The 26147-nt window shown below is 48.4% G+C and overlaps 1 protein-coding gene and 1 non-coding gene across 3 annotated transcripts; both read left to right on the plus strand.

The window, feature by feature from the left end:
• Positions 1–1551: 1551 nt before the first annotated feature.
• Positions 1552–24270, plus strand: PER1 (period circadian regulator 1). 2 transcript variants are annotated; one of them, XM_036766974.1, is made up of 23 exons: positions 1552–1694; positions 10691–11144; positions 11362–11460; positions 11613–11767; positions 12049–12170; positions 12614–12815; positions 13046–13097; positions 13342–13484; positions 14013–14091; positions 14433–14539; positions 14810–14963; positions 16240–16354; positions 16457–16588; positions 16797–16899; positions 17006–17177; positions 17296–17423; positions 17950–18126; positions 19044–19277; positions 21165–21775; positions 22332–22497; positions 22671–22872; positions 23141–23291; positions 23376–24270. In XM_036766974.1, the coding sequence occupies exons 2-23, from the start codon at positions 10864–10866 to the stop codon at positions 23571–23573; spliced, it is 3783 nt and encodes a 1260-aa protein (XP_036622869.1). In that variant the 5' UTR covers positions 1552–1694; positions 10691–10863; the 3' UTR covers positions 23574–24270. The 2 variants fall into 2 exon arrangements, with proteins under 2 accessions (XP_036622869.1, XP_036622871.1); XM_036766976.1 differs by lacking the exon at positions 1552–1694 and adding an exon at positions 7003–7123.
• Positions 24271–26065: 1795 nt separating this feature from the next.
• On the plus strand, positions 26066–26147 carry TRNAS-CGA. Its single transcript has one exon. It is a non-coding gene; the product is annotated as a tRNA-Ser (tRNA).

Genomic DNA, 26147 nt, shown 5'->3' on the forward strand with positions numbered 1-26147 from the left:
GCGGTTGGGGAGAGTAAGGAATTGACAAGGTGACTTCAACACTGCAGTCCCCTAATCTTAGTTCATTTAACCCCTTGATCATTATCACGTATCTTCTGCTCTTTCCAAGCTCCATATTCTGAGTTCCACTACCCCTCTCTCAAAGGTTATCACACCTCACTACAGCTTAATTATCACTATGCAAAGGCAGCAGTGAATAGAATCATTAAAGACTGTACAGCTTCTGACGAAAACCGGCTATATGACCCCTGGGCACAGTCACACTTGCTTCAGTGTGGCTCCTGAGCAATTCTCTAGGACTTTATATTGCAAAGTATCCTTATCTTAGTAGATATAAGTGTCTGCATTGGTAGAGGGGATTTGCTCAATTATAGGTGATTTAAAAAAAATTTGTTCCTGAGACAGAGCCCCCAATTTTCCGGTTGTCACTTTCCTAATTATTACACGGCTCCCACCATCCTCAGTGTTCCCCAAATCCGTCAAGATCATATTATCTCACTGCTTTATTCACATAGATCTACAGCTGAGACTGTCAGCCTTTCCAATCTCGGAGTCACATTTCACCGTTTAAGGTTTATAAAGCGCTTTAGCTCGTAGTAACTGCGAGGCTGCAGCCTCAGCGTCGGCATCTCCTCGATCTCTGGTCCTGAGATTATCCCTAATTTGCTTCTTGCTTGTACAAAGCTATTTGTACTAGACTGTGAGCTCCCGTGAGCTGGAACCACATGTGGGGTGGGGGTATTGGCTTTTTTTGTATCCTTGGCGCTTAGTAAAGCGCGTGGCCCAACAGCAGGCGCTTAATAAATGCTTGTTCACCGACTGATCGATAGGTGGCATTCGTGAAGTTCTCTACGATTTGTAAAGCCCTTCATGCACCTTCCACTTCCCATCCTGCCCAATACGGTCTGCAAGGTCTCTCGTCTCCAACTCAGCATCCCTTCCACGGCCCGGCCGGGGTGGTGGAGAGGCTCCTACGCCACACAGGCCTCCGCCGCCGCAGCCCATTCCCCTTCCAAATTCTTCATCTAAGAACTTTCTGCCTCTCTGACCCACCTCCTTCTGCTTTCCCTTCACACCCCGCCCCCCCCCCAGCCGCGCCTGCGCTAATTCTTGGGGCAGTTGGTGCTGGTAACGTCACGGAAAAATTCAGTTGAGTACTGGTAAACAAGTGGCCGCGTGAGGCGCCCTGCACGTGTCCCCTCCAGCTCCTCCCAAAGATGGCCAATGAGAATCGTCTAGGGGAGGGACCTTCTCACGCGGTACGGGACGAGGCAAGCCAAATGAATTTTTTTTGCCAATGACCATTGAGAAAGTAAAAACTACGCGATTTCCGGTCGGGACACTAGCAATCAACGCGAGGGGGTGGGGCCTGAGAGCACGTGGAGTATACGCTGCTCGGCTTCTCCGGGACCAATGAGGAGACGGCTGGAGCTGAGGGGACCCAATGGGAGCCGTGCGTGGAAGGAACGGGGCGGGGCGGGGCAGCGGCACGCGGATTGGGGCATGGGTCGGCACGCCCAGACCAATGAGCGCATCCAGGGCGTGGCGTCCGGGCCGATGGGCGGTGCCGTCCCGCGCCGGCTCTGTAAGGGGCTGGCCTCGGAACAGATCTGGACCCTTGTTAGGGAAGGAGTACCAGGGTTCCTTGAGCCTAGACCCTTGATCCTCGGGACCCAGCTGAAGGCGGGGGAGCGGTGAGTGGGGGCACGGGCCAGCGAGTGCGCAGAGGGAAGCGGGTTACACATATAGGGAACGCGTCCTTTATTACAGCCTCTGAGGCTTTCTTCCAAGCTACCTGGGGAGGGGGAAACTGAGGCACAAAGTAGTTAGTTGAGTGACCTGTGTCTACGGTCCCAGGGTCGGAACTTGCAGGCTCTTTCCAAAGGGCGACCTTGTTTCCATGGGAGGAGGCGATAACCTGAGGTGTGACACCAATGGGGAAGGGTGTGAGTGTGTGTGTGTGTGTGTGTGTGTGTGTGTGTGTGTGTGGAGGGGGTGTTGCTATGTATCTGGGGTGAGCTTTCCCGTGGGGTGGGGGCTGTGACAATCAGGTTGTGTGATGAGGTTGGGCACTGTCCTGGCGGGGGAGAGGTGGGAGGAGGCCCTACAGAACAAGACTCTACAGCCCCCACCTTCATGAAGCTTGCAGGCCACTGGGGGAAGATGGGATAGGTAAGCGGGCAATTAATTATATAATACAGGGCTAAATACGATGAGTGCATGAGAGGTAAGAATAAAGTGCAGAGAAAGCAAAGATTATTCTTGTCAGTTTCGAAGAAACTTCAAGGAGTAGGTGAAGTTTGAGGGTAGATCACTAGCAACACAACTCTTCCTCCTCTGCCCCCTAGTTATTATTATTATGTGGGATTTGGTGATTTAGATGTATGGTGGTCGTTTGGAGGAGTGCGTCAAGTACTTGTCTTTTGGCAGAGATGGATGACTTGGAGTAGCGATTTGGGGAATAAAAGGGTGTCTTGTACCATTTTAGCACTTTGGCAAATTCCTTCAGCGTCAAGCTGGAGTTTGAGATAATCATAATAATTGATTTATGTAGCCTTGAAGGTTTACAAACGTGAGTTATTTCATTTGATAAAATGAGGTATTTGTGAAAGCACTTTGCGAATCACTGTATAAATGCTAACTAATGGCCCTTTGTGATAGGTACTATAGAAGGGATTGAGCAGACAGGTTCAGAGACGTGGTGACTTTCCTATGTGACCACACACAACTAGTAAGCCTTAGAGATGGAATTCAAACCAAGGTATCTCCTGACTCCCAAGTCTAGTGCTCTTTCCAGGAGATCATACTGTCTCTTTTAAATGTGTGTGTATGTACACCATATATATGTATATAGATATAGATAGATATGTATCCTAGGAGATAGCCGTTTATACACACATGTATGTGTGTGTATATGTCTACACACCTCCTATGCAGTGGAGCAAATAATATTGAAACATGGAAAAACATGCTATTGTACTATTAGATTTTGGACAATTGGAGATGAACTCATGGGGTGCGTGAATCCAATATTGATGCATTCTAATATCCAAGCTTGTAAGCACTTGAATAAAATGGAGTTCTTGAGGAGGTATCAGTCTTAGGTTTGGCGCTGATTGGGGTAATCTTAGGATCTTTGGGTCAAAGTGGGGAAAATGGAGATATATGAGAGACATGATAACAGAATGGAAATACTTTTTCAGGTTAAATACCTTTTTTACCCTAATTCCTTAATTATGGGATTAGAAGGAGAATTTGCCAGGTGAAATGTTGTTGGTGTTTAGAATAGAATCAATAACTTTCCCATGGGGCAAAGGCTGTGACTTAGTTACTACTGTGACTACTATGTTTAGAATAGAATCAATAGAATATTAGACGTAGAAGGAGAATTAAAAATATCTCAGCCCTGCCCCCTTTCACAGATCAGAAAACTGAGGCCTACAGAAAGTAAGTCACTTGACCCAGGCCACATAGCTAGTTTTTGGCACACCTTTGGCTAGAAGCCAGGGCTTGACTCCTAGTCCGGTAAGCTACTTTGCTTTGGGGGAATGTGATGATATCAAGATCCCAGGGCCTGTTTGAACACCAGCTGAGGGCTCTACGTTTATATCAATGTATAGGAAATTATAATAATAGTTCTGGGTTCCAGATAAAGGAGAATAGTGATTATAGATGTGGAAAAGAGACTGAGCAGCTTAGCTTCTGCATAGAGTGGAGTTTGGTAGAAGGGAGCAGACAGTTCCGTGGGTCCTTCAGGGAGCTGGATAAGGGAGAGCTGGACGCCAAAGGGCCAGATTCCTGAGTCTGGGGAAGAATGTATCATACAGTCATGCCCCCAGGCTGAGAGGGACCGGACACCTGGGTTCCAGGAACTTGGCCAAAAATGAGGCAGATGACAGAGAATCCTAGGTATATGCCAGAGATACAGATTAGAGAGGTGAGTGACATCTTTCATGGGCACTAGAGCTGAGAACTTTTGTCAGAGTATTAGATATGGAACAGAACCAAAGGCGGGGTAGGGAACTCCTTTTTGGCCCTACACCTGGGCAGGAAATTCTCATTGTTCCTGCATGTATGCAAACGTGATAAAGGAGCAGAAGTGAGGGACTTAGATCAAGGTGGCATCTCAGACCCCAATGTCCCAAGGCTTTGCTGAAAGCCCTTGGCTACCCTTCCTGCAAACCCCCTTAACTCAGCCCCATTCCCAACTACTTATCTTCTTCCAGGTACTTAATTAGTATTAGTTCCAACCAGATGCTCCCTATGGCCAAATCTCTTCTCCATTAGGACCCTGTTCACTTCCAGCTAGAATATCATATGATCCTTTGATCTTTCTCCGAGGTCTCTCCAGGTGCTCTGTCTGCCCTTTGCTTTGGTTTTCTTATCTTGTACCTATACCTCTGTCCCATAACCTTTGGTTGTCACTGTAACTTTAGGGGTGGGGGGGTGGTGGCATTCGAAAGGCAGGAAAGCAAAACCTCGTTAGTCTTATAGAACCCAGCTCTCCACACCCTGGCTTTTTATGACCACTTGAGCAAATTTGGGGTATAATTTATAGACAGTGATGATAGAACTTGAAGGTCTGGTATGGTTCATTGTAGGAGAAAAAGGATTTACAACTGGGTCCCATAGCTAGCCACCCATTTCCCTCAATTCTGTCTCTCCAGGAACACCTGGCTTTGGGACAGGAAGGGGGTGGGATGGGGGTAGGGAGGGAGTGAAGAGTGAGCCGGGACAGGACGGTTGCATGTCCTAGGCCAACTGCCAAAAGAACAAGATGTTCTCCCTGCTCTGGCCACCGCCCTCCTACTGGCTGCCTCCCAAACCACTGCTTCCCCAAGCTTCCAGGCTCCCTGCCCCACATTTCTCCAAGCCACTTTGCCCCGCCTGCAGCCCGCCCCCTTCCTCTGCTTTGACGTCACTCCCTTACCTGCCCCTTCTCCTTCCATTGACGGCAGCAGGGCTCTGTTACTGTGGGAACAATGAGATTGAATAGAAGTGAACTGGGCAGCGGGGAGGGAGTGTGGAGGAGGACCAGGAGGGAGGAAGTGAAGGGGAAGGGAATAAGCATTTATATAATGTCTACTATGTGCCAGATACGGTGCTAACTTTACAAACATGATCTTATTTGATAACAGTTGGGTCACCAAGGAGGCTATAATATGGGGTGTCTATATGTGTGTCGGGGGAAAATCCAGTCTGGAAGGTGGTAGGATTCCTAAAACTAAGGTTCCTAAAAAGAGCCAAGACTGGGAGTGGAGAGCTGGAGACTCTGCTTGGGATAGAAATATCTGGGTCTCAGGACAGAAGAGGAGTTGGTCAAGAGGAACAGTAGTGGGGAGGGGGTGTTGGGGCACAGGGAATTTCTTTAAGGGGAGACCAGACCTTTAGGATCCTGAGTTCTCTTTGTTCCCCTCTGAGTCTCCCAGGGTTGCTTTATAACTTCTAAGCTTCAGTTTTTTTCTTGAGAGACCTCAAGATTCCTGTATCCCTCCTCCCCACCCCCCATTATAAAAAGAAGACCATTGTTAAGGAAAACTCGACACATGTGACAGGGAGGGATTGATGCACCCCATGCCTAGTTATGTCAGCATTTCTGGGGCCTTCTCCACATATGGCTGTGTTTCTGGGGGTGGGGGTGGGGGCGCTTTCAGTCCTTAAAAGCAGATTTTCTAGCTCATTTTCTAGCTCTTGTACTTTACTTCCCTCTCCATCTCTTAACCTCTGTTTCTCACAACCTTCCAAATCCTAAATTCATTCCTAGTAACCAGACATTCTTTAAAAAAAAAAATCTATTTCTAGCATCCAGACTCCTGATTACTCCTTCTCTTGGGTCTTTAGTTTCCTCTTTTTGTAGCTTCAGGGACCCACATGTGTATTGTCACTGGCTTCTCCTCATTTTAAAAAAATTTAAATTTTATTGATATCTTTTGGTTTTCAATGTGTTTTGTATCCCTTTCCCCCCTCCCAGAGAGCCATTCCATATAGCAAAGAGTATTTTCAAAAAGAGGAAGAAGAGAAAAAACAAATCAGCAAAACCAATCAATACATTAAAAAAAAGTCTGAAAAGATGCAATGACTTGTTTTTCCCTTCCTGGTTACTTCCAGACCCCAATTCACTTTCCCCCCAGCATATCTCACATCCTGCTCTTAACCTCCCAGCCTTCTCAGCCTAGGTGAGGTGTCCTGGAGAACCAGAGAACAGAAGCCACCGAGTGGGCAGCTGGCGGGACCTATTCTCTGATAGGTCGTTGGGACACTTGCCTTTCCTAGAGGGCTTGTTTTCCCACTGTGTTCTGATTGGTTTTGGGTACCCCTCATCGTTCACCATTCCTCCCTCCCACATGCGTACATCAGACCTTGATTGGTTCTAGCTGCCCTTTTCTATTCCTGATTGGCTAGAGATGCCCCTTACATTGTGTCTGCTCTGCCCACGGCTGCATACCTTGAGTGGAGGTGACTCGGGCCTTAGAGTTACCTGCACTTCCCCAGGCCCCAGGTGCCTGAGAGCTTGAAGTGGTAGTAGAAATCTCTGGAAGAGTACAACCTCATTAGCTTGACGAGGGATTTATTCCTCCTTATACTTCCCCGAATCAGTGTCTTATGCATTCTGATTCTGAATCTCGATTCCTCTTTCCTTTTTTACCTTTTTCCAGGATTAAGGTGTCTAGCTAATCTGGAAAGCCATGATCATTCACACACACACACACACACACACACACACACACCCATCAGTCTCTGCTTTGTGTTATAAAACTATGTATGTACTGGGCCCTTCCGCCCAAGTGGCAGCACCCAGGTCCACGTGCAGCCGTGTGTGTAACAGCCCTGACCTCAGTGGGGGTGGCTGGCCAACCAGGCACCTTGCCGGGATCCTCAGCCAATCAGAGGTAGCGCTTATGCATCAGCAGGCAGGAAGCCAGTGATGGCCAATGCCTGTCATTATGCAACCCGCCTCTCGGCTTTTAGAGAAGTTCTTCTGCCCCCGGCAGGGAAAAGGACTAGACAGGTAGGGGCACTAGAGATCAGATCCACCCAGCAGCACCTTTTCAGCCTGTCTCGGGGCCTCTGCTCCCCAGCTACTTCCGGGATCCTCTGAGAATCCAGGGTTTCTATCTTACAAGTAAGTCTTGATTTTTTCTGTCCCTTCTCTGAACCCCCACCCCAATCCCTGGCAAGCTTCCTTCCAGCTCCCTTCTCCCCACTAGAACTTATGCATGACTGACCTGTGCCTAGTAGCCCTCAGCACGCCTCCCTCCAACACTGACTCATAAGACCATGATATCCGTTGCCCTCCAGCACCAGTTTTTCACAGTTATAACTCCTTTCTTTAGGAATCTAGTCTCTCAATCTCCAACTCATCTTCTTGGAACCCCCTCTACCCCCACCATTTTCCCAGTGACCCTTGTTACCCTGCAAGAAGCCCCTTTATCCCAGGCTCACAACTGTCCTTAAGAGAGTCCCAGCTTTTCTTAGGACCCCCAGAAGTAGGATTCCTCCCCTTCTGCACCCTGGCTTTGTTACTGCACCAGGAACTCCCTTTGGCAGTTTCTCCCCCATCTCTGGCCCAGTGCCGGTTGTGATGTCAGCTCAGGCTAAGGCTAGAACATCCCGTTCCCAGACCTAGTTCTTGCTGTTGGCTGCAGCCTTCTTCCTTCTCCTGGCTCTGGTTTCAAAAATACTTGGGGTTGAGAGAGAAACATAGTTAGAAGACAAAAAGGTCGGGGGTGGGCAGAAAGGGAAGCTTGACAGACAAATACAGGTTTGCTATATTACTCCCCACTCCAGACTTAGTGATATTTAGTGTCTTGGTTTTAGAAGAGGTAGTCAAAAGGAAGTGGGGAAATCTATAGAGGCTACGGAAATAGGAGCTGAATTCCTAGGAGATAGGGAGAGGAAAATAGACACTAACATAGTCCGTGGTTGTGTGGGCTTGAGGAGGAGGGGATAGGGGTTTTCTTCTTCAGGTAGAGATTTAGCTGAGTTTTCTTGGAACCCAAGTATCCATCCTGTCCTTGCCCACTCTTCTCCAGCCTGCTCCCCAATCCTCCCCCAGCCCCCATTATTTCTGCTTTTTAGAGACTCAGGCAGCACGGTCCACCATAGCTCCTACTCCTCCCTTAAAATGGTGTGATGCTGAGGTGGTTTAGAGATGTGGGAGGTAGGGGTTGTGTACAAGGTCCATTACTAACTGTTACTTAGGAATGCTTTGAGGTCTTATCCAGGCTGCATTTGGATCACATCTCCTACTTATGTTTCTACTCCTACATATGTTTGCAGCAGGCACATGGGTTGGGGTGTGATTCTCCTCTACCCCACGGAATGGGAGGAAAGAAGAAAAAGCAATCACCCTGTTCTTCCTCCTCCCTTCCCTCTTCCATTCCTTCTTCAGGGCCTCTGGGTTCCTCCAGCAACCGCTGAGCTCAGCCACTGACGTAGGTTGCCCCGGCTACAATAGAGCCTTTAGCTGAAGTATGTGGCTGGAGTAGAATGCGCATGTGCATTGGAGACGGACCCTCCTCCAGCCCCACCCCCAATCTCCTTCCCTCTCCCAAGATAAAATTAGCCCATGAGTCCTAAATATAGGAGCTATTCTCCCAGTTTCACTCCCCTTTCAAATAAAGGTGGATTCTTTTCCACAGAGAACCCAATCACAAAGTCAGTACCTTAATGAGGATTGAGGAGCGATGCTCTTGCTTAACTCCCTCACTCGTGCCAGACTTGCTGTGTCAGGAACCTCAGGAGAAGTGATCATAGGATCCCAGATCTAGAACTGGAAGGGACTTGAGTGATTATCTAGTTCAACCCCCTCACTTGACAAATGAAGAAACTGAGGCGCAAGGAAGTTAGGTGACTTGCCTTAAGTACATGCAATCTGCTTGTCCTTGAGGAATTCACGTTGTAATGTGGGAGACAACCTGTCAATAACTAGGAAGATACTGTGTGTGTGTGTGTGTGTGTGTGTGTGTGTGTGTGTGTGTAGGGGGGGCGGGGAGGGAAGGCCTCCTTCTGAAGGTGGGATTTAAGCCGAGCCTTGGAGGAGGTGAGGAAGGAGAACCTTGTAGGCATGGGGACGGTTAGTGCAAAGACTAGTGCAGTAACTAGGCCAATGTGCCTGGATCATCAGGAGTATCAAGGCTAGGAAAGCAGGAAGGAGCCTTTGGAGAGTTTTCCATGTTGAACGGATGATTTTGTGTTTGTTTCCGGAGGTAATAGGAAGGTGCTGGAGCTTGGGGGTGGGGCAGAGTGACAGGGTCCGGTCTGTGTTTTAGGAGCTTCACTTTGGCAGCTGAGTGGAAGGTGGGGTGGGGAGAGGCTCAAGGCAGAGGTGATGAGAGTGACTGTTGAATGAGTGGAGAAAAGGGAACGCACATGAAAGATATTGTGAAGATGAGAACGAGATTTAACAACAGATTGGACGTGTGGGGTGAGTGAGCGAGGAGCCAAGAGGGATTGTCAGGCCGGCTGATTAGGAAGATGGCATTGCCTTTGATAGTGAGATCAAGGTTGCAAAGAAGGGAGGATGTGGGGATAAAGAGAAGTTGTCCAGGTTTAGACGTGCCTGAGAGACATCCGGTTCAAAAGGCAGTGGATGGCTGGAGTTCAGGAAAGAGACTCAGGCTGGACATATGGATCTGGGAATCATCCGCATGGAAAGGGTAACTGAACCTGTGGGAACTAATGAGATTCCCCAAACGAAATAGTGTAGAGGGAGAAGGACAGATTGTTGGAGGACATCTGGGATTGGCAGGAGTGACCTAGATGAATCTCCTATGAAGGAGACCGAGGAGGAGTGGTCCGAGAGGTCGGAGAAGAACCAAGGGAGAACAGTGTGAAAACCTGGAGGAGAGAGTATCTAAGAGGAGCAGGGGGTCATCAGTGTCAATAGATGCAGAGAGGTGAAGAAGGAAGAGAAATGTCATTTAGTTGGGCAGTTAAGAGGTCACACATGTCCTAAGTGTCAGAGGTAAGGATCTAAACCCAGCTCCTCTAACTCCAGAGCCACTTTCCATGGCGCCACATTGATTCTGTCCAGCCCACCAGCTTTAGCTTCCCTTTTCTGTCTCCCTTCAGTCTCAGTCTGTTCTGGAATAAAGTTTTTCAAGCATTACTAAAAATCAGCGTGGAAAGAATGTCACATTTATATAGGATTTTAAGATTCACAGAATTAATTATAGACAGCATAATCTTTCTTGGACCATTATATGTCTGTCCATCTCTATGTGTGTGTGTACAACGGTTTTCTATAGTACTGGATTTGGAGTCAGAAGGTCTGGGTTCAGTTATCAGCTCTCTTTGTTAGCTGTGTGGCCTTGAGCAAATTGTTTAGACTCTTCCATTTCCTCATTTATAAAATTAGGATGTCGAATCAGCACTCTAAAGTTTCTACCAGTTCTAAAGCCTATGATCTATGATGAACGTCTACATGTTTAGAGAAAATAGAGGTCGAGAGGGAAGACTGAGAGCATGGGCCCCAGACTCGTTGAGGGGAATAGACGCTGGGAGACCTTTGGGTGCATGTGTGGCCTGAGGGCAGCTACCACAAGTCTGAGGTTCACCTGGCTTTATGTGGTAGTAGTGGGAAGCGTGATCAGCTGCCAGAGTGGAGGTAGAGTGGAAAAAGCCAAGTGCTAGAGGGTAAGAAGCCTTCTTTCTTTCCTTCTTTTTCCCTTCTTTCTCCATCTTCCAGGTTCCAGCAGTGGTCCCTCCCCACAGTCCTCATTGACTTCACCTTTTGCCACTTCTTCCCTACCCTCTCCCCGACCAAGGACACTCCTGCCCTTAAGGGCCTTGTTGTATTCCCTCGTGGTGGCCTCTCCCCCTTCACTGATTTTCTCCCACTGTCCTTCCCATGGTACCACCATGAATGGCGCTGTTGAGGGAGGCAGCGGGGTAAGGGGACCAGGCCCTGGGCTAGGTGAAGGGTTTGATTCAGGGGGATCCCAATCCCCTGGGCCCCCCGAACACAGACCCTGCCCTGGTCCCGGCCTCGCGGATGATACGGATGCAAACAGCAATGGTTCAAGTGGCAATGAATCCAATGGACCGGAGTCCCAGGGCACTTCCCAGCACAGTTCTCACAGCTCTTCTTCTGGCCATGGGAAGGACTCTGCCCTGCTGGAGACGACAGAAAGCAGCAAGAGGTAAGAGGAGAGATAATGGGGCGATGGAACCTAGGAATAATGAGAGAAGTGGCCGAGGGGTCTAGGGACTTGAAAGAATCAGAGAAACTTGGGAAAATGGCAGTCAGATACCTTGGGAGGGGGCAGAAGCTGGCATTTGTGACCCCAGGATGCTACCTACTGTGTGACGATGAGTGGCTGAACTTTTATTCTTATGTTTTCTCTTTTTTTCCTCCAGCACCAACTCTCAGAGCCCATCCCCTCCAAGCAGTTCCATCGCCTACAGCCTCCTGAGTGCCAGCTCTGAGCAGGATAACCCGTCAACCAGTGGCTGCAGGTAATGGTGGGTATAGGCGTTGAATATACCTGGATTCCTGGGGAACATCTGCCAGGAGGAAGAACTTTATATTTACTCCTGGAGGTAATAGGGTGCTGAATTCGTGGTAATTGATATCTTCTGTTCCCTCTACCACTTTTTCCCCTCTGCAGCAGTGAGCAGTCAGCCCGAGCACGAACACAGAAGGAGCTGATGACGGCCCTCCGAGAGCTGAAACGTAGACTTCCGCCAGAACGCCGAGGGAAGGGTCGATCAGGGACTTTGGCCACGCTGCAATATGCACTTGCCTGTGTTAAACAAGTCCAGGGTAAGCTGAAACTTGGAGGTATTGATTTTAGACTGTGGAGCAACAATTGTATTGGGAAAGAATCCAGGGCCTTGGAAGGAAGTAGGGGGCATAGAGGGAGAATGGGCTCAAGGGGGCCTAGAAGTAGAAGGAAGGGGCTGGATACAAGGGATAAGGGAATCAGCAGCTAGGCTGGGTGTGGGAAAGCTGAGGCCTTCGGGATTCAAAGGAGCAGTGTCCAGCACAGGCAGCTGTTGCTGTGGTTAGTAATGTTATTGAATGTAACCTCACCTCCTCTGCAGCCAATCAAGATTACTACCAGCAGTGGAGCTTAGAAGAGGGGCAGCCTTGTTCCATGGACATGTCCAGCTACACCTTAGAAGAGTTAGAACACATCACATCTGAGTATACTCTTCGAAATCAGGTCAGCGTTCTTTTCCTTCTCTTCCCCTTCCCTCTTTCTTCTCTTTCTTCTCTCCCAGGCTTTTTCCCCTCCCCTAGTCCTGACCTTAGTTTCTTCTTCTTCTTCCTTCTACCTTTCCACTTTCCTTGTCTTGACTTTCCCTTTCTCACATATTTTCACTCCCTACCTCTCTGGTGTCTCTTGAATCCATAAGGTCTATAATAATAGCACCTATCTCTCAAGTCCAGTGCTTAGCACGATGCCTGGCACATAGTAGCTGCTCTATAAATGCTTGTTTCCTCCCTCCTTGTCTTCCTTCTCTCCCAGCCTCTCGGTTCTCTTTCCTGTCTTTTTAACCCCACTCCCTAATCTTCCTTCCTTTCACTGGGCACCATTCTGTTAATTACTGAGCTGGCCAGCTCCTGACCTTGGCCTTTTTTGTTTTTGTTCTTTCTTCTTCCCAGGACACTTTCTCCGTGGCTGTCTCTTTTCTCACTGGACGGATTGTCTACATTTCGGATCAAGCAGCTGTTCTTCTACGCTGTAAGAGAGAAGTCTTCCGGGGTGCCCGGTTCTCAGAGCTGTTGGCCCCTCAGGATGTGGGTGTCTTCTATGGCTCCACTGCCCCCTCTCGCCTGCCCACGTGGGGTTCCCGGACCTCTGCCGGTGAGGACTGGGGAAATCTTGGATTGGAGGTGGGGCCAGTGTGAAATGTGAAATAAAATACTAGAGCAAGGGCACGAAACCATAGCAGGAGTGAAGGTGAATAGATTCTGAGATTTGTAGCCAGGGAGGTAAGGAGCCTCAGGCATGAAAGTGCAAGGAAGGACTCAGTATCCCTGGTCTGGGAGTTGGAGGCATGATGGCACTGACCCTTCTTCGTTCTCTCTCCCCAGGTTCAGGTCCCATGGATTTCACACAAGAGAAATCAGTCTTCTGCAGGATCAGGTAAATTGGAGAAAAGAACAGAACAAGGTGGGCAGAACAGGAAGGTTATTTATTCAGTGGCTATTTGTCTTTGCTTTAGGCATTCTCTTCATATCTGTCTCTTGGTTTCGGGGGCCACGAGCTTGTGGTCTAAGGTGGTTGGGTAGATGAGCATCATGGATGGAGAGTAGGGAGAGATGGGATCCATTCCTTCTCCCTGTTCCTCCTGTGATACTCCCTGTTTCACATCTCCCCCCAAAACCAGAGGTGGCCCAGACCGAGAACCAAGTCCCCGATACCAGCCATTTCGACTGACCCCCTATGTGACTAAGATCCAGCTCTCAGATGGAGCCCCAGCACAGCCATGCTGTCTGCTGATTGCTGAACGCATTCACTCTGGCTATGAAGGTAAGTAGAAAGGAATATTAAGGGGGAGGGAAAGAGGCAAAGAGAATGGAGATATCAAGAAAGAAGTGAGTACTAGAGATCAGGGGCGTGAGGTGTTGTGGCCAAGGAGATCCAGTTATATGTGACAGAAGAAAACGCATCAGGCTTCTAATATAGAAGGAACCATTGAAAGGTGGTGAATTTGACTCCTGTTGTTGTTTTCTGTTTCCTTAAGAGTCATTGGGATGGTACATCAGAAGTCTTCCCTGTCTCACGCGTTAGCTCTGTGACCTTGGGAAAGTCCAGTAGCCTCTTGTGCCTCAGTGGCCTTATCTGTACAGTTAGGGATAATAAGACCTTCCTAGCTTCAAGGTAAAGGATTGGACCAGAAGATCCCTTGAATTATTTTCTAGTTGTAAGACGTGATTCTAGGAGGAGAGCAGAGATGATATAGGACTGGAGAGTTTGGAGTTTGGTAAGAGAGGTTGGTGTTGGAATTATTACCAGAGAAGACTCTAGATGACGGATGATCACTCCTGCCTTTTCCAGCTCCCAGGATTCCCCCAGACAAGAGGATCTTCACAACACGGCACACACCTAGCTGTCTGTTCCAAGATGTAGATGAAAGGTGAAGCCTGAGGGGGAGGGACTTAGTGCCAAGATCTTTGTTTTTAATAGTACTTTATTTTTTCCAGTTACATGTAAAAATAGTTTTCAACATTCATTTTTTATAAGATGTTGAGTTCCAAACTTTTTCTCCTTTTCCTCCCATTCCCCCTCCACAAGATGTCAAGCAATCTGATATAGTGCCAAGATCCTTGAAGCTAGATGGGGTTAGAATGATAATGAAAGATCCTGGGGCTAAGTAGGACTAGACAGTGGGGTCTCCTGGGACTATGGAAAATCAAGGGTTTGAGAGCATCAGGTCTCGGAGACTGAGGTCTCTTTCAATGATTCCTCAATTTCCAGGGCCGCCCCATTGCTGGGATACTTGCCTCAGGATCTGCTGGGGGCACCAGTGCTCCTTTTCTTACACCCTGAAGACCGACCTCTCATGTTGGCAATCCACAAGAAGAGTAAGTCCCCAAGGGGGCTGTCCTTTTTGTTCCCCTTGACAGTGCTCTCCTGCATGACGCTATTCCTATATCCTGTCTCCTTCAGGCCGTATTCTCTGACTGGTTAGTCTTTGCTTCCTAGTTCTCTGCTTTTTCTTCCTTTTTTCCAGCAGCTCCTCTCCCTGCATGCCTCTGTCTCTGACGCCTTTTCTCCCTATATTGCAGCCCCCAGCTAACTCTACTTCCATTATCGTTTCCACCAATCTATTTTCCCTCTTGGTCATCCTACAGTTTTGCAGCTGTCAGGCCAACCTTTTGACCACTCCCCCATCCGCTTCTGTGCCCGAAATGGGGAATATGTCACCATGGACACCAGTTGGGCTGGCTTTGTCCATCCCTGGAGCCGAAAAGTGGCCTTTGTTTTGGGTAGACACAAAGTTCGAACGTGAGTATCTTCTTAGGGTGAAGGACTGATGGGGAGAGGGAGGGAAGATGAGCTGGAGGGGCAGTCTAGGACAGGTAAGCACAGAATCCAAAAAGTTAAGCAGCCTTGAAGAATTGGGAAAGAAAGTGGTGAGAGTTGGAAACAAAAGCCCTTCAGTGTTCTAGCTTCACCCTCTCTCCACCTCTCCCATCCTCCACCTTTTCTCCATCCTTACCACGACTTCTGGTGAGAACTCCTCACTGCTTCCTCATCCCCTCCCTAGCCTCGCCTTCTGCCCTTCAGAATCTAGGCCCTTTAGTTTACCAGTTCAACTTGATGAAAACTTCACCCCCCCCATCCCTTTCTATCTGCCAATCCTGAGTGACTCCTGTTATTTGGCCTTTCTACTCCTGGGTGCACCCAGACACCAATCCTTGGTCCTTCCTTCTTCTTCCTATGTTGTTTCATTAATTCAGCTCACCTGAATTCAACTTTAATTTGATGTAAGATAACTCTCAAATCTATATATCCAACCTATATCTCTCTCCTGAACCTCAGCCTTGCTTTATTACCATGCGTGTTGTACATCTCCACCTGAAATTCTACTGGGCCATCTCCAGCTCATCATGTCCAAAACAGCATTCATCCTCTTTCCCCTTGATCTACCTTTCCTCCTGAGTTCCATATCTCTGTCCAGGATGTATCATTCTCAGTCTAGGAGTCATCCTTAACTCCTCTTACTCATTTACTCTCCCTTCACATCTGATCATTTGCTGTGTGTTCTTGATTCCACCTCTACATCTCTTGCATCCATCCCCTTTTCTCTACTTAGATCACAGCCACCCTAATGCAGGCCCTTATCACTAACCCTCCTAATTGATTTCCCTGTTTCCAAATACCTGTCAAATTAGTATTTTTCTGTTAAGGAGCTGTCTGTGTTACTCCCTTCCTTAAAAAGCTTGTAACTGTCCATTGCCCCTAGAGTCAAGTACAAATGCATTGGTTCAAACTAAGGCCCTTCATCTGTGAAGTTCTGTACATCCTGTACCTACTTTATCTTTTCCATGATAATTGCACATTACTCCCCTTCATACACTCTGTGCACTGGCCAAACTACCTAAACTACCTGCTGTTCCCTAGGCAAGACATTCCATCTCCTACCTCTGTGTCCAGTCCTTCCTCATGTGTGCCTGATTGTCATTTGGAGTGGGTGTGGGTGTGGGTGTGGGTGTGTGGACTATATATCTGTGAACCTGTATTTCCCCCAGTAGATTGATTCTCTGCTTGTTCCTCCCAGGGCTCCGCTAAATGAGGATGTATTCACTCCCCCAGCCCCTGTCCCAGTACCCTCGAGAGCTATGGACCCAGACATACAGGAGCTCTCAGAACAGATCCACCGATTACTGCTGCAGGTGAGAGGAAATGTTTGGCTTAGACAGCCCAGCGGCCCACCCCACCCCCGGCTTTGGAAGTTTTAAGCTTTCTCATTCTTTTCTTCTCTTTTTCCTCCCCAGCCAGTCCATAGTGCGAGTCCCACAGGGATGTGTGGATTAGGCCCTCCAACTTCTCCAGGTCCCTTTCTAAGCCCTGGCTCATCCAGCGATAGCAATGGTGGAGACACTGATCATCCTGGGCCTCCTGCTCCAGTGAGTGTCCTCCCTGCTCCTACCTCAATGATAATGGTGGTGATGATGTTGATAATAATAATGATAAAACAGTCGGTGTGGCCATTCTTGTTTGGTTACCCTCTCTTTCTGGTCTTTCTCTTTTCTCACCAGCCTATCTCCTCTCCTTACAGTGTGTTCTTTCTTGCTATACCCCAAATAATCCCAGTTCTATGGCCCTCCCTTCCAGGTGACATTCCAGCAGATCTGTAAAGATGTGCATCTTGTGAAGCACCAAGGTCAGCAGCTTTTCATTGATTCTCGGTCCCAACCCAACTGGCCGCCATGCTCAGGTGAGAAAATGGCTAGGTTTGGCAGGATGGAGCCCAGAGACCAAATAGGGACAGTACTCGATGAACAGTCACACCTACCATCATTTTCTACTTTTGCTGTTCCCAGCCCCAGATACTTTCAAGACCAGGGACCTCTCAGGCAGACCCTTGGAAGCAGGCCCTGCTGGGTTGAACCAAGTTCGGCCTCTTGCGGTTAGTACTGCCCCTGAGGATTCAGAGACAAAAGGGCCATCCAGTTGTTCCTACCAGCAGATCAATTGCCTGGACAGCATTATCCGGTATGAACCTCTCGGTGCTTCTGACCCTGCTGGGACGGCTCACTCTTTCCTGTCCCCATCCTGAGATCATTCTGTTAACAGCTCTAGCTTGGTTCATTCTCTCTCTCCATCCCCTCAGCTACCTGGAGAGCTGTAATGTCCCCAACACAGTGAAGAGGAAATGTGCCTTCTCTTCCCACACGGCATCCTCCACGTCTGATGATGACCGACAGAAGGCAGGCCAGGGCTCTGGAGTGCCCAAGAAAGGTAAAGAAGCCATGTACTTCAGCTTTGCCCTTCCCTGGGTCCCTAACCATTTTCTTCCCTCCCCCAGCTTCCCCAGCATGGAACTCTTCTCTTCTGGCCCTTCTCTCCACTTAGTGTTTCTCTGTCTTGTCTCTTCTCATCTTCCCCTAACCCCACCTACCCACCCTGTCTGATTTCTGATGCCGTGCCCGATCTTGCTCTGTTTTCTTCCCCCTTTCCCAGGAGCACATACTCTCTAATCTGTGGCCATCTTTTTTCCTCTTCTTTTCCTTGTTCCATCCCCTTGTTTCTCTTTCTGCTCCTTGAGGTTGCTTTCCTCCTGTGCGGTCTGCTTCTTTTCCCTTCCCCATACATTCATGGACATGGTTTTCCCGCTCTCTCCAACTCTCCTGGTGGTCCCTCTATATTTCTATTTTGGGATCTGCTCCCTAGTTCCTTGCTGTCCTCCTCCATTAATGCATTTCCCTTTCCCATACCCACTTTCATCCCACTGCACCTTCTAACTGGTGCTTGTCTCTCTGCACAGATCCACCAGAAGAGCTGTCTCAGGAGGGGCCCCCCCTCCAGAAGGAGCCAGTGGTGGGAGGTCCACTGACCCCGCTCACCCTTGCCAATAAGGCGGAGAGTGTGGTATCCATCACCAGTCAGTGTAGCTTCAGCTCTACTATCGTCCATGTAGGAGACAAGAAGCCCCCGGAGTCGGGTATGGGGGGTGTGGGGCATCGAAAGGGGTGGGCTAGAGCCATGGCTGCCTGGGCAGGTTCTAGGTTCTAATTCTTTTGGAGTGGAGTATTTGCCCTTCTGTTTTTCATCTTCCAACCCCATGTGTTCTGGATCAGTGTATTGGAATGGGGATCTTTTGGGGTCCTGACTGGCATTTACCCCAGAACTTTCTGCCTTTTTTGAACCTCTCAGTTAGTCCTTGTGGTTACTTTCCTTCCATCAGTTTAAAGGATTTCTCCTTCTTTTTCCTTTCAGCCACAGAACTTAACCCTGTATGCTATGGCTTCTTATCTGTGGCCCTTCCCTCCTCCCAATCTCTGCCCCTTGCTATTATGTTTACATTTCTCTTTTTTCATGAATTTATTATGCATTAAAACTATTGGGATAGAGAGCAGGAGATGAAAGCTCAGAGAAGTAACAGTGGCTAGAACTGGAGAGGAGATAACAGGGTGATGATGGCTAGAGTCTCCTCCAGCGATGACTGAAAAAAACGTGTAACCCCGTAGCGAGATGGAAAAAGTGAGGCCTTGAGGACACCTTCTCAATAGGACAAAAACTGCTGGAATGAGCCAGAACATTCTTTTTCCTTAGAGAGCTCTGCATGGGGAAGAAACCCTCCTCCATAGGGCTGGACCCAAAGTTCATCATCCCACATACGACCAACTTAAACACTCAGATTGAAGTGTTTGGAGGAGGGAAGGTGATGATTCTTGTGGGTAAAAAAGGAGCTAGGATATTGACTTGGAAAGTAGGGTCCTGTGGAGTAAGGAGGGCAGAAGTAAGGGAATTGGGACATTTGAGAAATGAGGAGAGGGTAAAGTCAAAATGGTGAATGAATATGTGAGGCATGAATTGTATTTGAACTCCTCTCCTCTATTTCTTTTTGACCTCTTACAGATATTGTCATGATGGAGGAATTGCCTGGCCTGACCTGTGGTCCAGCTCCCAGTCCAACAATGGCCACTCCTGACCCCACTCCTGATGCCTATCGCCCTGTGGGATTGACCAAAGCTGTACTGTCACTTCATACACAGAAGGAGGAGCAGGCCTTCCTCACCCGATTTCGGGATCTCAGCAGACTCCGTGTCTTTGATACCCCTTCCAAGGGACCTTCACCCCCTGTTGATCGAGGTAATTTCACTCCTAGGCTTCTCCCCACTACCAACTCTTAAATTTATCCCAGAAAGAGGGAGATGTCTAAAATGGTAATGTTGCCTCCAGCCCTAGGAAACATGAGGTCTAATATAACTTCATGTTCATAGGAACTAAAGGGTGTTGGGGTAGGGAGAGAGACAGGGTTAACCCAGGATGAGAAGAAAGAACCCCAACTTGTGAGAATGTATGGTTTGAGGAAAGAGAACAACCACACTCCCAGTCCCTCTCCTGCTTTCTTGCTTAGAGGGGAAGGGTCCTAAGCTGCAGCAGGAGATAATGGAAGGATTTTTATTAGTAGAGGAAAAGCTAAGAAGCTGTTCTTTGAACCATATTGCTATTACTGTAGCCAATGTTCTCTTGGTTTTGCTCATTTTTCACTCTTATTTCCTGCGAGTCTTTCCATGGTTTTCTAAAACTAATCAGTCCATCATTTCTTTTGGCCCAGTAGTATGCCATTACAATAGTGATTTAGAGCTTTTTTTTTCATATGACTGTAGATAGTTTTGATTTCTTCATCCAAAATCTGCCTGTTCGTATGCTTTGACTATTTATCAACTGGGGAATGACTCACATTCTTACAAATTTGACAAAGTTCTCTATATATTTGAGATATGAGACTTTTCTCTGAGAAACTGTCTGTAAAAAGTTTTCCCCAACTTTCTGCTTTTCTTCTAATCTTGGCTACATTGGTTTTATTTGTATAAAAACTTTTTAATTTAATGTAATCAAAATTATCCATTTTCAATGGTTGAACAAATTGTGCTATGTGGTTGTGTTGGAAGAAATGATGAGCAGAACGCTCTTTGAAAAACCTGGAAAGACTTACATGAGCTGACACAAAGCGAATCGTACTGTGTACAAAGTAACAGCGATACTGCAGAGTGATCAGCCGTGAAGGACTTAGCTGTTCTCAGCAATACAATGATCCAAGACAACTCGAGGACTTAGGATGAAAAATGCCACCACCCCCAGACAGAGAACTGATGGTGTCTCAATACAGATCGAAACATACTTTTTTTTTTTGAGTTTTGATCCTGGTCTTTATTTTTTTTCTTACTTTCTTTTTTTATTTTGAGTTTACAACACTCAGTTCTGCATAATTTTGAGTTCCAGATTTTCTTCCCCTCACCCCCTCCCTCCCCAAGACAGCATGGAATCCGAGAAACATACTTTTGAAACTTGATTTTTCTGGAGGTTTTTTTTTTTTTTGGTCTGTGTTTTCTTTCACAACATGACTAACTAATATGGAATTATGTTTTGTATGACTGCCTGTGTGTAACCTATATCGAATTGCTTGCCTTTCCAATGAGGACCTGGGTGGGGAGGGAGGAAGGGAGAGAATTTGGAATTCAGAGTTTTAAAAATGAATGTTAAAAATTGTTTTACATGTAATTAGGGAAAAATAAAATACTAAATAAATTTTTAAAAATCCAAAAAAATTATCAATTTTACACCTCACAATTCTTACTATTTCTAAATTCACACCTCTCCTCCCTGCCTCCTGTGACTCTTCTGAAGCCACCTTCTAATTCTGCCCCTCATTTCCCTAGAACTGCTCCCTTCACCCATCTAGACTGGAAAGTGATGTTTCTTTGGACCTTCCCTAGCTCCAGTTTGTCAAAGGAGTGGCACTGGGTTATAGTGGAAAGAACTGAACTTCCAGCCAGGAGACCATGTATAGATTGCAATGTTTACTAGTTGTGTGACCCAGAGAAGGACATTTAATCCCTCAGCCTCAGTTTTCCCATCTGTAGAAGCCAATACAGGGCTGTTGTAAGGAAAGTGCTTCATGAATGACTGGTCATTGTGAGGGTAGTAGTGGGGGTGGGTCCACTAACCTCACTTTCTCTTGCCCTTTCGCAGGCTACTGCCATGGTCCTAATCCTGGCCGTCGCCACCATGGCAAATCAAAAGCCAAACGTTCAAGGCACCAACAGCTTCCTCTGACTGAGGCTCCTGGCTATACCTCTCATCCTTCCCCAACACCTCTGACCACTCCGTGGCCCTCTCAACCCAACCCACCCACATCTGCCGCTTTCCCAACTGTGGTGCAAACCTACCCCCTCCCCATTTTTTCAACCAGAGGTTGCCCCCAACCTTCAGCTCCTACCCCTTCTCCTTCACCCTTTTCTTCCCCCTTGGTAACCCCTATGGTGGCCTTGGTCCTGCCCAACTATTTGTTCTCATCTCCCCCCACCAGTTACCCCTGTGGGGTTCCTCAGACTCTATCAGATGGGCCTCTCACCCCTGCACCCTGTTCACCTTCCCCAACTTTACCTGCTATGCCACCTAGCCCTCCCCAATGCCCTGATTCACCCCTGTTCAACTCCCGGTGCAGTTCCCCACTCCAGCTGAACCTGCTGCAACTTGAGGAGACTACCCGGGGGGAAGGGGTAGCAACAGTTGGGGAGCCTGGGAGTAATCCCAGGCCACCCGCTCCAGGAGAGGAGGCTCCACAGCCAGAAGCTGGACTGGTAAGCCTCTGCCCACAGACTTTTCACTTTCCCATATCCCCTTCTGGTGTTTCCATCTTTGTTTCTAACTATTGCTGTCTCTTGTTTTCTATCCCCTTCTGCTCTCATGCCAGTTTGTCTTTCCCCTAGTGTCCCGCCTCATATACATATACACACACATACACGCACATGTGCACATACACACATACACACACACTCACTCCCACACTCCTCTGTTTCCCACCCCTGCCTCCATCTTCTCTTTCCTTTTTTCCTCCCATTTCTCTTTCTTGTTCCTTCATCTTTTCTGCTTGGCCTGAGAATCTGGAGAGAGTAAACTGTAGAGCATCAATTCCTCAAATTCCTCCAGGCCATAGACTGTTTCTCTTTTTGTCCATGTATCCCCAGTGCCACGGCGTTGCTTAAGACATGCTTCTTGGATTGGGGAGGGGAGACTGGGTTTGGGGTCGCTTGAGCATTCACGGGGGAAAAGAGGGGCATGAAAGGGAAGAGCTTGAGCTGTACCCTCACCAAGCTTGAGCCTCTGATTCCCAGTCCCCTCTCCACACCTGCCTAGGTGGAGATGAATGAATCCTCTAATCAGGATGCACTGTCGGGCTCCAGTGATCTGTTGGAGCTGTTGCTCCAGGAGGACTCAAGATCTGGCACTGGCTCAGCCGAATCAGGCTCCCTGGCTTCTGGCTCTGGCTCCCATGGTGGGAGCACCTCAGCCAGCATCACTCGTAAGTCCTTTTTTAGGAGGGGGGCATCATTTGATCATCTTCCTTTAAGATGAACAATTCTGGCTCCCCACCCACATCCTTTCACTTCTACTGAACTCCCCTGTTATTTTTTCTTTCCCTTTTAAGACAGGAAGACTTGACTTCTCTGACTGTTCTTTTTCCCTTTTCCTCAGGCAGCAGCCAGAGCAGCCACACCAGCAAGTATTTTGGGAGTATTGACTCCTCTGAGGCTGAGCCAACAGGGACCCAGGTTGGGGTAGACCCAGGGGCAGGACCTGGGGAACAGGTCATTAAGTATGTTCTGCAGGATCCCATCTGGCTACTCATGGCTAATGCTGACCATAGGGTCATGATGACCTATCAAGTGCCCTCAAGGTAAGAAACTTGGGTTGGGCAAAAGGAGGAAGGGGGAGTCAGTCTCAGGAGAGGGAGGAATTGAGGAGAAAGAGGAATAAAATAACAAGAGGGAAAAGTTAGAGGATGGTGAGGGCAGGGGCAAGTGGAGTTTTATGTAGAGAGAACTGGTAAGGTTCTAGGGGGAGGAGATACCCACGTATTCCTAAATACTGGAAGATGTGAGTGGCCTGGCTCCTAGAGCCTACACTTAACAACCTTATTCTGTCTCTTTTCCTATCCTTGTTAGGGATATGGCTTCAGTGCTGCAACAGGACCGAGAAAGGCTCCGTGCCATGCAAAAACAACAGCCTCGGTTTTCAGAAGAGCAACGTAGGGAGCTGGGTGCTGTGCATACCTGGGTGCGGAAGGGCCAGCTGCCCCAGGCCCTGGATGTGATGGTGAGAAAGAGGGGTAACACCTCTAGGAGTGGAAAGTAAAGGGAGGTTTTGGGAGGTCCTGACGCTGTCCTCTTCCTTCCCCAGGCTTGTGTAGATTGTGGCAGCAGCATCCCAGATCCACAGTATCCAGATGACACACTCTTCCCTGAGCTGGATGGACTGGGGCTAGAGCCAATGGAGGAAGATGGGGGTGGGGCCTCCCCAGACACAGCCATGGATGAAGAGGAACAAGGTGGGGAGCTAGCTACTTCTGAATTACCTGCTCCAAAAACCACCAGCTAAACTCTCATCTCGGGGCCACTGAGAGTGTCCTGCCTTACCTCTGTCATTGAAATAGGGAAAGGAACAAATGAAAAGCTTCATCCTCAAGACAACAACCAATTCCAACTTTGAGATTTGCTTCTGCCTTTGAGGCAGCCAGGGACAGGTACCCCTGAATATTGGTCCTTTCCAACTAAACAGTCACAGTCTTGCCTCTTCCTTAGGGACAACTGAGGGCTTCTTAGGGACCAGCCAGAAACAGAGGTCTTCCTCTTCATCTTATCAGAGACAATTCCACCAACAAAAGAGTAAATCCTACTTAAAGAGTAGGATATCTTTCTAAATTCCACCTGAGCAGGAACACTGATTGCTGCTTCAGGTGGGGGAACTCTAATAATTCTTATTTATTTGGGAACTCTCCCTTTGTCTTCTCAAAGGCCTGATTCCCTTCCCGCACCCCTTACCCTTGGGAGGCGGAGTGAAAGGGAGGGGTTGGGCATCGGGGAGTGAGTACCTGAGGCCCAGACAGGACCTAGGTATCAGATCCCTAACTCCTTTGGGTTGGGGAGAGTAGAGGACTATGGGTCCCTGGTGCTGCCGCCCCTTAGGGTGGGACCCAGGTGTCTTCAGCTGTGCCCCACTCTCCTTAGTGATATTTTTGTGTTTTTGATAGTCATGTCTGTCTCTTTTGATATAAAACAGAAAACCTGTAACTAGACATTGTGGCATGAAGTCTTTTGGGAACTGGGGCTTTTCTGTTATCACTTTCAATATCTACCAGGTGGATAATTTTAAGATTATAATCTAATTGGGGGAGGGGTGTGTGCAGGGATATACCAACCCATGGCTGGCTGAGGTTTGTGGAGTTTACAGCTGCATAGAGAGATTAATTAGCTGGGGGAAGGGGCATGGATTCTAAATCCTAATATTTATAGTTTCATAGATCACTGAAACTGGAAGGGCCTTGAGGTTCTTTCCATCCCTCCACCTTTTATGGAGGTAGAAACTGAGGCCCGGGGAGTGATTCACTCAAGGCTACACAGCTAGTGAGGGGCAGAACTGAGACTACAACCCCCATCTTAGTCCAGTGTTCCCACTACACTAAACACACACTGAGGGTTCTAGGAGCCTGCAGTTTCCTCTGCCTCTGGTGGAATGAGTAGGTGCAAGCAGTGAGGAGGCCTGTCCTCCAGCAGCCTCCTATTTCCCCTTCCTAACAGGATCTGGACTCCCACCTTTAATATTCTTCACACTTTCCCTGAGACCCCAGAAATCTCCATTGTAGGTGGGGGACCCTCCCAGATTCTAGATCTATGACCCAAACGCTGCAATGCTGTGCCACCTTTTTCTCTGAATCACCCAAAAAAGAAGACGACTCGACTTACCTTGCTTGACATCACCATCACACTCTCAGAATTGACACCTGTTATCTATGGAGAGGAGTGGGGCAGGCTTTGGAAGACCTAGCTGACCCGTCCCAAGAAGGGGGGCAGGGAATTTACCAGGTCTGTGGTGTGAGCCTTTGAAGATAAAGAGCAGGGGGGTGTGGGGGTGGGGGTGGGATTCTCTTTAAATGGGATAGTTGCTGGAATCGACAGAGGGACCTATCACCGAAAAGAGAAGGAATATGGGGAGTGTACGTGTGTGGAGAGGGGCAGAGGAGGGAGTGCAAATAAATGACCCTGTGTCTCAAACTAGCAACAGCGCTCCCCCGTACAGAGAGAGAGGAGCTTTGGAAAGGACTGCCTTCATTAGGGACCAAAAACACTTGTTTAGTGAATGCCGACCATGACAAGGCACTACCGCCTCTCGAGCTCTCCAGGAACCCTAAACGTCCAATTCGCAAAATGACTTTTTTTTCCTCAATAACTGTTGTGGCTTATGCGCCTGCCTAAGAAATAACATCCCTGTGGGTTCGAATCCCAGCCACGCTGCACCTCAAAGGGCATCTCTGGTTTATTCCGGCCGCAGTAATTGCGTACACTCCGGCTCAACTTGAGATGGGTAAGGGCTCCCCTCAACGATGGGTGAGTTCAGTTCATTTGTGCCAGTTCCTGCCTTTTTCACGTCCTTGTGTCTGGGACCTCGGGAACTAAACCTATGGGAATCGAGGGACTGGGGAAAGTGAAGGGCTGGATGCATACCCCCGAACTTAATGACTTCTGAGGCCCTCCGTTGTCATGGCAACATCAAGCTCTGGGTGCGGGGGCGTGTGTGTGCGCGCGTTCCCCTCTCTTGGTCCCTGGTTGCCCAGGGAACGCCGTGCGGATGGATGGAGGCCCGGGAGGGTACTAGAAGCGGTGCTTGGTAGGCACGGGCATCTGTGAAGCATTTAGGATGAGCCGGGAGAGGACCGCAGGTGCGCCAAGTTCGGCAGGTGATGGAAACCCAGGGCGCCTGCCTGGAGCGCCCCCAAAGAAAAATTAGGAGAATGAAGCTGGAGGCGAAAGGCGGGGGTGGGAAGAAGGTGCATTGATAGGTTGGAATGGATGGGGAGAGGAAGCGCGTACCGAGCTGTGATGGCCGAGTGGTTAAGGCGTTGGACTCGAAATCCAATGGGGTTTCCCCGCGCAGGTTCGAATCCTGCTCACAGCG

This window comes from Trichosurus vulpecula, chromosome 7 (genome assembly GCF_011100635.1).
Source record: "Trichosurus vulpecula isolate mTriVul1 chromosome 7, mTriVul1.pri, whole genome shotgun sequence".
In the NCBI taxonomy this organism is placed as follows: Eukaryota; Metazoa; Chordata; class Mammalia; order Diprotodontia; family Phalangeridae; genus Trichosurus; species Trichosurus vulpecula.

Coding starts and splice junctions, on each gene's coding strand:
- PER1 (XM_036766974.1), top strand. CDS start 10,864: ATGAATGGCGCTGTTGAGGGAGGCAGCGGGGTAAGGGGACCAGGCCCT. Junction 12,171..12,613: donor AGTATACTCTTCGAAATCAG/GTCAGCGTTCTT, acceptor TCTTCTTCCCAG/GACACTTTCTCCGTGGCTGT. Junction 17,178..17,295: donor TGCCTGGACAGCATTATCCG/GTATGAACCTCT, acceptor CCATCCCCTCAG/CTACCTGGAGAGCTGTAATG.